A 14,143-nucleotide genomic window follows, 5' to 3' on the forward strand; every position below is an offset into this window, starting at 1 on the left:
ATCTTGGCAGGAAACAGAAAACATATTTAGAAAGTGTTACTGAAGAGAGTGTGCTGAAAGGATTGTTTACAAAAATGTGGGCAAGGTTAAGAGAACATAACAAAGCACAGGGTCTAGGAACATTTATACACTTTTACCATATTTAGGCCTAAAGGGGATATGGGAGAGAATGAACCTACAGAGAGTTTGCAGCCTGGAAAAAAGGGCCTCCTTATAAGAATTGTATCAGTAGAATGCAGCCTGTACCAGGACTGCCTCAAGGTGGGGCGAGAACAGGGCAGAGAGATGGGGACTAAATACCCTACCCCACCTCTTCCCAATCTCTTGCTAATGCCTCTCATAAGCCAATTCAACCAGAAGACAGAGAGAAAGGGAGCCTGAGTGATGCAGTCTGTAGATGTCAGCCTCCTGGACTACAGAAAAGGGCAGAGAATGTAAGGAGGGAGAGGAGCAATGGAGAACAACCAGCACATAACTATACCCATGGTCTCTCATATTTCTGCACATCTTGTGAGCAAAGACATTCTGGACTATATTATTAAGTATGCTTGTGTAGTGAATAGCCTTGGAAGACAGAGATAATGTCTCCCTCTGGAGCAAAGGGCAAGCATGATTACTAACCAGAATAAAAAGATAATGTCTCCCCCTGGAGAAAAAGCAGTCAGCTTTACTGCCCGTTATAAAAGATTTGTAATTAAAACTCAGCGTTTCCCTCCTGTAACACAGTCCTTGATGTGTATAGCTGGCATCTATCCCTCTTTGCATCATGCTGTAGGAATTGGGAGTTGGGAACCAGTGAAAAATGCTGATACTCTGACTGCTGCTGTTGCCGTGAGTAACAAATTATCTTTTGTCTCTGATGCAGAGTCTCATATCTTTTACTATCATCCATGAAACTATGGCAGGCTAACCTGTTAGCTTTGAAGTAGCGTAAAATCTCAGATTCTTCACAGCTCTTGACAATTCAAAAAAGAGAAGCCAAACAAAACATAACAAACCAACTGTATTTGTCATGATTGGAGGTGGCTATTACTCACCTCCCTACTCTGAAAATTGATCATTAATGAGAAAGAATTAAGCACTCCTTCACAGTTGCCAAATAGCCTCAGGTCATGAGAGAGAGCTCTTTATTACAGAAAAATGCCAGCTTACAAACATAGAAGAAATGATGGAATTAGAAGAATAGTTACCTTTTCCCCACTCCTGATGAAATATCTGATTTAGGCAAGGAGAGTTTGAAGGTTGTCAAAGTATTACCCCAAAGATAACTTATTTGTCTCAACGGGAAAAACAAAATGGAGAGATCAGGCAGTCACTACTTAAAGCTTAGTAACAATAACTGTAGGACAACCAAACATTATGTATACTTAATGAAATGCATATGAAGTACATAGCATCACTTATAAAGGATTATTATCAAAAGTGCTTAACTTGAATCTAATTTAACCTTTATAGTTAATGACTTTTTACAAATGATATTTTTCCAATACTTAAAAAGTGATTGAAAGTTACGCAAACTGTTCCACTTTGCCTGGGACTGTCCCGGAACTGAAACTCCTCATTCCAAGAAACCCCAGTCCTAGGCAGACCAGGATGGTTGGTCACCCTAGCATAAGTTTAACCAATTAGACTCTTCATAATTCTAATATATCAGATTTTCATAAATCTTTTAAAAGTAGACACACAGTGATAAAGTACGCAAAATGTTATAATGGCTACTAAAAAGATGAGTACACTAATGACAGTTTTACACTAACAAGAGTTCTAATTCAATGGAAAAATATTTATTCTTTATTATATCATTATTATTATTACTTCTTCCTGACTGTACAACTTCTGAAACTTACTTAAAAAGTCAGGATTACCTCTCACACCAACTGAAAATGCAGATAAAAATGTTTTGTCATCTTTCAAGATGATTTTACCAAGTATACTACGCAGTGGGACAGGTCCTTTTTATAATTTATATTTTGCCTATTATACAAGAAACTGTACAAAATATTGTCTCTAATTAATCAGATATATTTTCATTCTTATAACCGTAATAGTAGTAGTAGTAGCAGTATAAAAGAGACACTCTTCTGAGTGTTTTATCTTTGTAAGATAATATGTTTAGTTTACTATGTCTGCTTGGTCTTTTTTATTAAAATTACAGCTAATATAGTTTATAATTAATTGTTTGGAGTAGTGGGGCCCAGTCTGATTCCTACTTTGGTTCTTTTCTCATTCTTCACCACTTCTGCCCTGGGCATTGTTTCTACTGGGCTCTGTCTAACCCTGGGAGTTGGAACCAAACATTCTAATTTTAGGAGAACAAAATGACATGAAATGTCTGGATGGTTGATATCCTCCATCATTATTATAACTTTCCTCTCAGTTATTTAATCTGTATTTAAAATTTTTTTAACCTATCTGTATCCTCCTTTATTTGTTATGAAATTAAATCAGTTAATACCTGCAAGTACTAATGTACATATTTTCAACCATCTGGTAAAGAAGCAAGTTCAGTACTCACATAGTGAGTTTTCTGTTCTCTCCAATTCATGATGTTTTTATTCAACTTTTAATATTCTGAATTATTGCCATGCAATTCTTAAAGATGATAACAGTGTTTTACTACTGTGCTTCTCATATACTTGGACGTAAGGGGTAATATGCTGAGAAATCCATAAAACCACAGGTTAAACATGGCTGGTCCTCCTGGCCTGAGCTAAGGAGTTCCAAAGTAGATTGTAAACTTCATGAAGGTAGGCATTCTGTTTTATTCACTATTGTATCCCCAGTGTCCCAGCACAGTGCCTGGAACATAGTAGGTACTCATTAAATATTTTTTGAATAAATGAAGGAAATGGAAAGCTTAGAGAGAAAACAATTTCATATGAAAAAACTTGAAAATATTAGCAACTGGAACATCATATTTACATTCAAATTTTAAGTTAAAACATAAGCTGCTTCAGGTTACAGCCCAAAGTGTCAGAAATACCTTTCTCCTCAGCTATTTTTTGGAGGGGAGGGAGATGATCTGGGTGAAAAAGTTGAGGTATTATTCTAAATCAATAAGTTTACATTGAAAACAAATAAAGAAGAAATTTGTTTTTCATTTTTTCTGGTCTGTTATTTAATTTTTAAATGCACAATGTGTATAGATTGCAAAAAGTACCCAATTATACTCAAATTCACAAATATGTATGGACTTTAATTAGGTTAAAAATATCTTAAACTTACTAAAGGCTAGAGAGTACTTTCTAAAAATTACAGTGTTCAGTGATCTTTAGAATCACTGACTATAACTACTTGGGTTCAAGATTTATTGTAAAGCTATAGTAATCAATACAGTCAGTGCGGCATTGGAATAAGGATACACATATAGATTAATAGAACAGAATAGAAGATTCAGAAATAAGACTACATGTATATGGTCAATTAATATTCAACAAAGATGGCAAATCAGTGGGATAAAAGTGGAACAACTATAAACTCATATGCAAAAAGAAATGAACTTCTGCCCATGCCTCATACCATATACAAAAATCAACTTGAAATAGATCCTAGATCTAAATGTAAAATCTTTAAACTTAAAACTATAAAACTTATAGAAGAAAACATTAGAGGAAATATTTGTGAACCTGAGTTGGGTAAAGATTTCTTAAATAGGACATAAAAAGCAGAAACCTTAAAAGTTTTTAAATGATAAATTGAACTTAAATATAATTAATAACTTTTGATTTTCAAAAAGCATGGTTAAGAAAAAGAAAAGGAGAAAATATTTGAAAGCATATATCTGATAAGGGACTAGTATCCAGAATATTTAAAGAGCTTTTGAAACTCAATAGCAAGAGGACAAAAAAATTAGATTTTTTGAAAAATGGGCCAAAGATTTGAACAAAGACCTCACCAAAGAAGATACACAAATGGCAAATAAACACATGAAAAGATAATCCACACTGTTAGTATTTAGGGAAATGCAAACTAAAATCACAATCAGATACCAAGACATGCTCACTGGAATGACTAAACCTTAAAAGACTGATAATCCCACATGCTGACAAGGATGTGGAGCTAATGGCATTTTCATATGTTTCAGTCAGAATGCAAAATAGTACATCCACTTTGGAAAGCATTTGACAGTTTCTTATAAACCTACACTTGCTATTTGACCAAGCCATTTCACTCCTAGTATTTGTTGAGAGACATGAAAACATATTTTCCCACAAAAACTTGTACTCATATATTCATAGGAGCTTTATTCATAATAGCCTAAAACTGGGAACAACCCAAATGTCTGTTGATTGGTGAATGCATAAACAAATTGTGGTGTATTCATATGATGGAATAAAAAGGAACAAACATGCAACAGAGTGGACGAATGTCAGAAGCATTGTGCTAAGTAAAAGCAGCCAGACACAAAAAGCTTCATACTGAATAATTCCATTTATATGAAATTCTAGAAGAGACAAAGCTATAGCAAGAGAAATCGGATTAGTAGTTGCTTAGAGCCAGGGGTGCGGAAAGGAGATTGTCTACTGAGGGACCCAAAGAATCTTTTTGGGGTAATGAAAATATTCTATATATGATTGTGGTCATAGTCACTTGACTGTCAAAACTTACCTAATTAAACACTTATAATTGGTGAATTTTATTGCACATGAGTTATACCTTAATAAACCTGATTTAAGATAAAAATACTTTGCAGTTTTTGCATCACTTAATGCCTGGTATATGAATGAGTCAAGTTCCAGGTGGGAAAATAGAAACCACACTAAGTACTTCAAGAGGAGATTTAAGAGATTGGTTACAAAGGTGTGAGAGACCTGAAGGAGTGAATAAATAGCACTGAGGTAATCAAAAGATGGTAACTGAAGGACCTGCTACCATCCCTAAAGCTGAAGGAACAAAACAGAACTGGTATCTTTGAGTTCAGAGCTATGGCTGAAACCTCTGAGGAAGGAGTGCCCCCAGGCTACTGTGGGTATATCTGCAGAGAGAAGAGATTGGGCTGCAAGAGGGAGGAAATTGCTGTCACCAGGAGGAAGGGCCACTGCTGGGGCAATCCAGACAAGAAAAGGAAAAACAAGAAGGATCAATCTCTTTTCTGTCCCTTTTCTATCCTCCAATCTCTAGCAGCTCCTATTGGTGGAAATGATCAGGGACCCAGCTGAGAAAGGAGAAATTTTGCTTCCAGAGGCCTATACCTCAGAATCAGAGAACAAATTAGAGAAAGTATGAATGTGAAGCCGAAAGACAAACACGTAAATGACACTTCTGGTTTATCCCACTTTTAAGAATATTAAGATTAATCAGGAACTTCAGGTGGTTTCATCCTTATCCCTCTATTATTAAATTCCCAGTCAATGTTTCATTTAATGGTTTTAGCATCCATTGGTTACTGTTACCTACATTCATTATTTCATTTGGGGTGACAACACAGCAATTTTCTGATTTTAGCATTTTTGTGCTCTTTTTATCTGGAATTCTATCAAGAAGAAGTGGATAACTATTTGGTTATCCTGAAATACAGTTTGTACAGAAAAGGCAGGAAAAATCTTGATTATTCCTCTTTATCAATTTTCAGTTGGTGACTTAGCATCCTCCAAAGATGATCAATGCGTTGGTGGCTTTTGTTAGTATTAGAAACTCAGAACTTTTGTTGATATATTTAAAGTTTTTTTAATTCATCGAAGGCATTATTCTTTTTGATATTCATATTGTTCCATCTTAGGTCGGTAGGAGCCTTCATAGTATTTTTTGTTTTCTGTATTTTTACTTATTCTGGATTATGCTTGAAAAATGTCAAGTATGTCCAATTTAATTCTACCCCCTATGTCCAATTTAATTCTACCCCCCTCATTTGACTCTAAATCTCTCAGATCTTGGAAGAAATTTGCAACTTATTTTGCACTTTCTTCATGTAGTAAGCTGCTAATAAACACTCGAATTGTCTGCTGTTGAGTCACTTTATGGAAACATTCTTAAATGGCCTCTCAACAGTGCAAACTATTTTAAAAGCCAATTTTAATTACAAAATTTCATAAAGTTGTTCAACTGTAACCAAGTCTTCAAGTCCAGTCTTGAAATCTTGGTTATTATGTGTGCTTCTTAGGGGGGGAAAAAGGGAAGTAACAATGCAAAAGGTAAATAGAATAGAATTATGCAATCCAGAGAGGAAGTACCTTAAGATTTTAAATCTGTGTATGTTTTTCTAAAATAAAAGAACATAAATATTTTTCCTAAAATGGATTCAGTTTAACTCTTACTGTTGTAACAATGAGCATCACCATAGAGTGTGGGAGCAACTAGAGAACAAAATGGATTTGGGGACTCACCTTCTTAGGGAAGCCTCTTTTTCCTCCAGAAAGAGTTAGCAGTCTTTTGGTCTGCATTAATTCTGTTCTTTATACATGTGTAGGTGAAGCAATAGGTAAATTGCAGCACCTCCAACAAGATGCCCAGGCCAAAACTTGGGGAGATTTCCTAGGCTTCTCCTTCCCCTCTATGGTGCTATTGATATGACTTCTTAAGACCTGCAAGCCTTGCCCTCTTTTCTTTCCCTCCACCACTGCTGTGATTTAGGCTTTCAGCGTAATTGAACTAGGTTATTGGCCTCCTAAATGCCTCCAGTCTTCACACGTCAGTTTTTGCATTGCCATCAAAGTATCTTTCTTAAAATGGCTTATTCACAGCCCTTGAGTAAATCCTTAAAAGGCTCCTCTTTACCTTTAGGGGGGAAAAAAAGCCAAATTTCTTAACATGGAATATAAGACTCTTCATGATCTGGCCTCTATATAACTCTTGTCTTCCTCTTTCCTGCCTCCTATGTCATCCCCAAGACCCTCAAGTCCCATACCCAATGCTCCAGCAAAAAATACTGACAGAACTCATCACACTAGGCTCTCAGACCATTCTGCATTTGAACACAGCTCTTCCCTTTACTTAGAAACTTCTCTTTCTTCAAATAGTTAATAAAGATTCATCCATCAAAAGTCAGCCCTGAGTTTCCATTTCTCACCTAAAATTAGTATTATACCTATCTTACCAACCTTGCAAACCTGTATAATGGTCAAAATGACAGAATGGCAAGGTGCCAGTACAAAAGTAAGATCTAATCATTGTTAGAGGAATGATCATTGTTTTTGATTGACACACCTGCTTGAATTAAAGAAACAATATTTAGCCTCGGGGGCATTTATTTCTTAGAATAATCTCAGCAGCTTCCTACTAAAAGAAAAACTGTGAAGGCATTTTACAGTTTGCAAAGAAAATCTTGAGTGACATGACCAGGGATACAAAATCAGTTTAGAGACAAGACCAGGATTCTAGTCTCCTGATTACTAGCCCAGGTCACTTTTCATCATGCTTTACTCAGTTGTCTTTCTCATTCTTTATTATAATCCACAGGCCAAGTGATTCCGACACACACCTGAGTCTGCGCACGTAATAGTGGGGTAGTAATCATTGTCTTTATCTTTTATTGTACTTATTTGATGAACAGCTTCATTGAGGTATTATTCACATACCGTACAATTCACCAATCTAAATTGTACAATTCAATAGTTTTGAGTATAATCACAGAGTTGTGCAACTATCACCACAATCAATTCTACAATATTTTCATCACCCAGAAAGAACCCCCCTGACAGCCGTCATTCTCTATCTCCCTTCCCCTAGCCATTGCCAAACACTAATCTACTTTCTGTATGGATTTTCCTCATTTAAGACCTTTCATATAAAGGGAATATACAACCATGTGGCCTTTTGTGATCGTCTTCTTTCACTTAGCGGCTTTTCAAGGAGTACTCTCTGCTTTAAAATTATCAGTGTAACAACAATAGAGATAGTTTAGAAATTAAGGCAAAAGAATCATCCATAATCCCATTCTAATACAATCAATATCAACTTTTCTTTCATTTTCTTTCTCCTCGTAGGTACAATTTTAATCTGATTGGAAAACAGATGGAGAGCGACCCTCGCTCCCACCTTCCCAGAGCCCAGACCGAGGGCCAGGCAGGGGAGGAAAGAAGCGCTCCCGCCCATCCCCGCCGGCGCCTCGTTGACGTCACTGCTTCGAGCCGCAGACCCCGCCCTCCTGCCCCGTCGCGGTTCGCTTTGACAGAACGCGATGGCGGCGGTGCGGGTCTGCCGGAGTACCGGCGACCGTGTCGGGAAAGCAAGAGTTTTACCAGCTTCTGAAGAACCTCATCAATCCAAGCTGTATGGTGCGGAGGCAAGCAGAGGAAATCTATGAAAATATCCCAGGTCTGTGTAAGACTACATTCCTCTTAGATGCCGTCAGAAATAGAAGAGCAGGTTATGAGGTGAGACAAATGGCTGCCGCCCTGCTACGACGGCTTTTGTCCTCTGGGTTTGAGGAAGTCTATCCAAATCTGCCTTCTGATGTTCAGAGGGACGTCAAGATTGAACTGATACTGGCTGTTAAGTTAGAAACCCATGCTAGTATGAGGAAAAAACTTTGTGATATTTTTGCAGTGCTGGCCAGGAATTTGATAGATGAGGATGGCACTAACCACTGGCCCGAAGGTCTGAAGTTCCTTGTTGATTCAATCTACTCTAAAAATGTGGTTCTGTGGGAAGTTGCACTTCACGTTTTCTGGCACTTTCCTGGGATTTTTGGGACCCAAGATCGGCACGATTTGGATATCATAAAACGGTTGTTGGACCAGTGTATTCAAGATCAAGAACATCCAGCAATCAGGACATTATCTGCTAGAGCTGCAGCTGCATTTGTACTTGCTAATGAGAATAATATTGCTCTTTTCAAAGACTTTGCAGACTTGCTTCCTGGAATCTTACAGGCTGTGAATGATTCATGCTACCAGGATGATGATTCAGTGCTAGAATCCCTTGTTGAGATTGCAGATACTGTACCTAAATATTTGGGTCCTTATTTAGAAGATACTCTGCAATTGAGTCTAAAGTTATGTGGAGACTCTAGACTTAGTAATCTGCAACGCCAGCTGGCTCTTGAAGTAATAGTGACCTTGTCTGAAACTGCAACCCCAATGTTGAAAAAACATACAAATATTATTGCACAGGCAGTTCCTCATATATTGGCAATGATGGTTGATCTACAAGATGATGAGGACTGGGTAAATGCTGATGAAATGGAAGAAGATGATTTTGACAGCAATGCAGTTGCTGCTGAGAGTGCACTAGACAGACTGGCTTGTGGGCTCGGTGGAAAACTTGTTTTACCAATGACTAAGGAGCATATCATGCAGATGCTTCAGAGCCCTGACTGGAAATATCGACATGCTGGATTAATGGCCTTATCTGCTATTGGAGAAGGATGCCATCAGCAAATGGAATCAATTCTAGACGAAACAGTTAACTCTGTTTTGCTTTTTCTTCAGGATCCTCATCCAAGGGTGAGGGCTGCAGCCTGTACTACACTTGGACAGATGGCTACAGATTTTGCACCTAACTTCCAAAAGAAATTCCATGAAACGGTGATTGCAGCTCTGTTGCGTACCATGGAAAATCAAGGTAATCAGCGTGTGCAGTCACATGCAGCTTCTGCGCTTATTATTTTTATTGAAGATTGCCCCAAATCATTGCTAGTTCTACATTTGGATAGTATGGTGAGAAATCTACATTCCATCTTGGTGATTAAACTTCAAGAGTTGATTCGCAATGGAACTAAGTTGGCCTTGGAACAGCTTGTGACAACCATTGCCTCAGTTGCAGATACAATAGAAGAAAAATTTGTTCCATACTATGATATATTTATGCCCTCACTAAAGCATATTGTTGAGCTTGCTGTTCAAAAGGAACTCAAACTTCTGAAAGGAAAAACTATCGAATGCATTAGCCATGTTGGTCTTGCTGTTGGGAAGGAAAAAATTTATGCAAGGATGTAATCAAATGTGATTGCCAACTGTTGTTAAAAAACAATCCAGACTTAAATAATATGGAAGATGATGACCCTCAGACCTCTTACATCGTTTCAGCGTGGGCCAGAGAATGTGTAAAATCCTTGGAAATGATTTTTCAACAGTACCTTCCACTGGTTATTGAGCCTCTTATTAAGATTGCTTCAGCTAAACCTGACGTTGCTCTCTTGGACACACAAGACGTGGAGAATATGAGTGATGATGATGGATGGCAATTTGTAAATCTTGGAGACCAGCAGAGTTTTGGAATTAAGACTTCAGGGCTTGAAGCAAAAGCAACTGCTTGCCAGATGTTGGTTTATATTTGCTAAGGAGCTAAGGGAAGGATTCGTGGAGTATACAGAACAAGTTGTAAAACTGATGGTTCCTTTACTGAAATTTTATTTCCATGACAATGTTCGAGTGGCAGCAGCAGAGTCCATGCCTTTTCTCCTGGAATGTGCAAGAATTCGTGGCCCAGAGTATCTTGCACAGATGTGGCAATTCATATGTGATCCCTTAATCAAGGCTATTGGGACTGAACCTGATACAGATGTACTCTCAGAAATAATGAATTCTTTTGCAAAGTCCATTGAAGTAATGGGAGATGGGTGCCTCAATGATGAACAGTTGGAAGAACTGGGAGAAATACTGAAAGCAAAACTTGAAGGGCACTTTAAAAACCAAGAACTGAGACAGGTTAAAAGACAGGAAGAAAACTATATGACCAACAGGTTGAAATGTCTCGCAAGATGAGGATGAATGTTGATGTTTATATTCTGACCAAAGTATCAGATATTTTGCACTCATTATTTAGTACTTACAAGGAAAAGATTTTACCGTGGTTTGAAACAGCTGCTTCCATTAATTGTAAATCTAATTTGTTCTAATAGGCCATGGCCAGACAGACAGTGGGATTGTGCATATTTGATGATATCATAGAACACTGCAGTCCAACCTCATTTAAATATGTAGAATATTTTCGGTGGCCAATGCTACTAAATATGCGAGACAACAACCCTGAAGTCAGGCAAGCTGCTGCTTATGGCCTGGGTGTTATGGCACAGTTTGGTGGAGATGATTATCGTTCTTTATGTTCAGAAGCTGTTCCGCTGCTGGTAAAAGTTATTAAGTGTGCAAATTCCAAAACCAAAAAAAATGTCATTGCTACAGAGAACTGTATCTCAGCAGTAGGGAAGATTTTGAGGTTTAAGCCTAACTGTGTAAATGTAGATGAAGTTCTTCCACACTGGTTGTCATGGCTTCCATTGCATGAGGATAAAGAGGAAGCTATTCAGACTTTGAGTTTTCTCTGTGACTTAATTGAAAGTAACCACCCAGTTGTACTTGGTCCAAATAATTCCAATCTTCCAAAAATAATCAGTGTAATTGCAGAAGGAAAAATGAATGAGACTATTAACTATGAAGATCCTTGTGCCAAACGCCTAGCTAATGTCGTGCGTCAGGTACAGACTTCTGAAGAATTATGGTTGGAATGCATTTCCCAGCTTGATGATGAGCAGCAGGAAGCCTTACAGGAGTTGCTAAATTTTGCCTGAAGCACCTTAATATTACTTGAATATCATCCACCATAAAAGTAACTCCGAACAAGTGTTGTGAGTGGATTCCATTATGATCGAGAGAACTGTTCTCTTCCTGCTAAGCAGTTTATATGCCTTCCCCATGTTTCTCCAGGATTAGTCAGTGTTATAGCCTCTGTTTACCTTGCATGTTTTATCTCTTAAACACAGACCTTGGTGATAACCTGTGCTTCTGTTGTCTTAAAATGTTTGTCTTAAAATGTTTGTCACCTTTCCTCTAGTTGATGTGAAGTATATAAATTGTTGCTATTTGTCTGAATTATTGATGCTGGGCAAGCAGTATACTTGGTGTCAGGATGTCATGCTGCCTACCACAAGATGCTAAGAGCTCACAAAGATGGGATAGGAGAACTTCCAGGACAAACATCTTTGGAATTGTGGGTGAAGAATATAGTGGCAGGCTTATTCCTCCTTGATAATACTAGTTTTCATAGTAATGGGAGGATGCTGAAATTGGAAAAGAGATTTGAGATATTACAATGGATGTGGGAAGTTTTCTCCATAATACATATGAACTTTTTAATAATGTCCTCCCGAGACTGAGATATATCCATATTCTAGTTCCCAAAGTGTCCAGCTGAGAGTTAAAACTTTGAAGTCTTAGACCAGTCTCTTTTTTTTCAAGTTATCCAGGACTCTAAGGACCATGGTTACTGAAAAGCACATCCTGGTACATCTAACATTGGTAGCGTGTAGCATACTGTAACAGTGTTTGACAAATAGTAAATAATATTTGTGGGAGTCAATCAGTGTTATGTATTTGAGCAGAATATTGCATTGTGTATGTATGCCATTTTTTCCTGCAAAGCAGTTCAACAAGAAGAGAAGCCCTGATTCAAAGTGGGGCTTAAATAGATTTCTATTTTGGAGAAGTTCTTAATAGATTATATAGTAGCATTAAAGAGAATTCTATTGTGATCATGAAAGGGAAGCAAAATTAATCTTTAAACAAGAAAAAGAAAACAGCTTTGAGAACAGTTATTTAGCAGTAGGTATACATTGTAAGAAAACAGTTCTGTAAATCTAGGGTTAATTATATTAATTGCAATGTTGGTCTTTAATGTCAGGCTTTTTGTAGGGTAGAAGAAAACCTTTCTACTCAGCAAGTTATTAATCCAAAATTTAAGAACAAATACATCTGTCAGGATTTCCTGGGGCTATTATGAGTACTGTCTATGTAACGTATTTAGTAAATATTTAAGACTTAGGAAGTGCTTAATAAATGGTAGCTGTTATTGCTGTTGGTGTTTGTACTTCTGCTGTGTTCTTTTTTATGGTTTGGAATTCCTTTTACATTAGAATCTCTGTTTCACCTCCTGCAAGTTCATGAGCAGGCCATCTAAGCCATTGTGGACAGAGATATGAAGTTGAGATTTTAGATATGCAATTCTTGTACATTCCCTACAATTATTTATTGTTAATGAGAGAAAAAAGAAAAGGACATTAGGTACAGTATAGTCACAATTTTAAGTTTATTTAAAATAAAATTTAAAAGTATAGATGAATAAATAGAAAAACCCCACTACAAAGTATTGATATTACTGTAATAGGTTTTCTCTGGATGGTGGGATTGAAAGGCAGTTTTTCTTCTCACTTATCTATATTCTAAAAGTTCAAGCACCTGATTCTACTTTCATACTAGCTAAGATCTCAGTCAATTTGGCCTCTCCATGACCTATGGCTGAGGTTTCTTCTACTCACCTGCACCTCTTTATCTTAATTAGTATCCCTTAATTAAGAAGCCCTTGGTAAACATTTCTAGCAATTCCCTACACTCTTGTACATGAGGAACTGGAAAATCTACTATATGACTTGGAATTAGGCACCTGGAGAATTTTGAAGTATGACAGACCTAGATTTGAATTTTGGCAAACTACTTTTTTAACCTAAACAATTCTCCATCTGTGAAATGGCCATAATACGTAGCTCATAGGATTGTGAGAATTAACGGAGGTAACGAATATAAAGTGCTTAGTGGCACAGTGTTCGATAAATGCAAGCTAATATTATCCGAGAGTCATGAAATAGGGTTGGTGGCTATAGAGAAAGAGGTGATATTTGCTGAGGTGGGGTGGGTCCAGATTCTTGGGCTTTGTCAAAGGGAATGAGGGACGTTCAGACAGTTTTGGCTGCCAGTCCCTGAAGTAAGACTGGTCTCTGCCTTTGTTCCTGAGCTGAGGTACATCTATGGGCTCTCTGGAGAGAGAATGCTATAAATGCCTAATACACCACAAATGTCTGATGAGGTGAGAGGAGACCGTGAAAACTAGATGATGGGTGTGCGTGGTGGGGGTGGGGGTGTCAATACCCTAAAACCTCAAGTGTTCCCACTTAACTGTTTTACCTAAGGCTGCTGTCTAACATAACTGGACCAAAAAAAAGCTTTTAAGTTGTGAATTTTATCAGTGCTTTAAAAGTCCACACTAACGGGAGGTAAACAATCATAATAGTATATCCCAATCATTTCGTTTTACAGCTTTCCCTTTTTCTTTGACCCTCGCCGCGTGGCATGTGGGAATCTGTTTCTCGACCGGGAATGAACCCGCGCCACCACCCACCCCCACTGCAGTGGAAGTGCGGAGTCTTAACCACTGGACCGCCAGGGAAGTCCCCACTTGCTTTCTAAAATTTTGATTTTTGTATTCAAGTAATTCC

General features: G+C 37.6%; 1 protein-coding gene across 1 annotated transcript; it reads left to right on the top strand.

Moving 5' to 3' along the window:
* The first annotated feature begins 609 nt into the window (after positions 1–609).
* On the top strand, positions 610–12,731 carry RANBP6 (RAN binding protein 6). Its single transcript, XM_036854149.1, is given in 8 exon segments — positions 610–831; positions 5,122–5,220; positions 8,073–9,858; positions 9,861–10,207; positions 10,209–10,607; positions 10,610–10,738; positions 10,740–10,800; positions 10,803–12,731. Coding segments are annotated over 8 exon segments (3,687 nt in total). The 3' UTR covers positions 11,447–12,731.
* Positions 12,732–14,143: the final 1,412 nt, after the last annotated feature.

This window comes from Balaenoptera musculus, chromosome 6 (assembly GCF_009873245.2).
Source record: "Balaenoptera musculus isolate JJ_BM4_2016_0621 chromosome 6, mBalMus1.pri.v3, whole genome shotgun sequence".
Taxonomy (NCBI): Eukaryota; Metazoa; Chordata; class Mammalia; order Artiodactyla; family Balaenopteridae; genus Balaenoptera; species Balaenoptera musculus.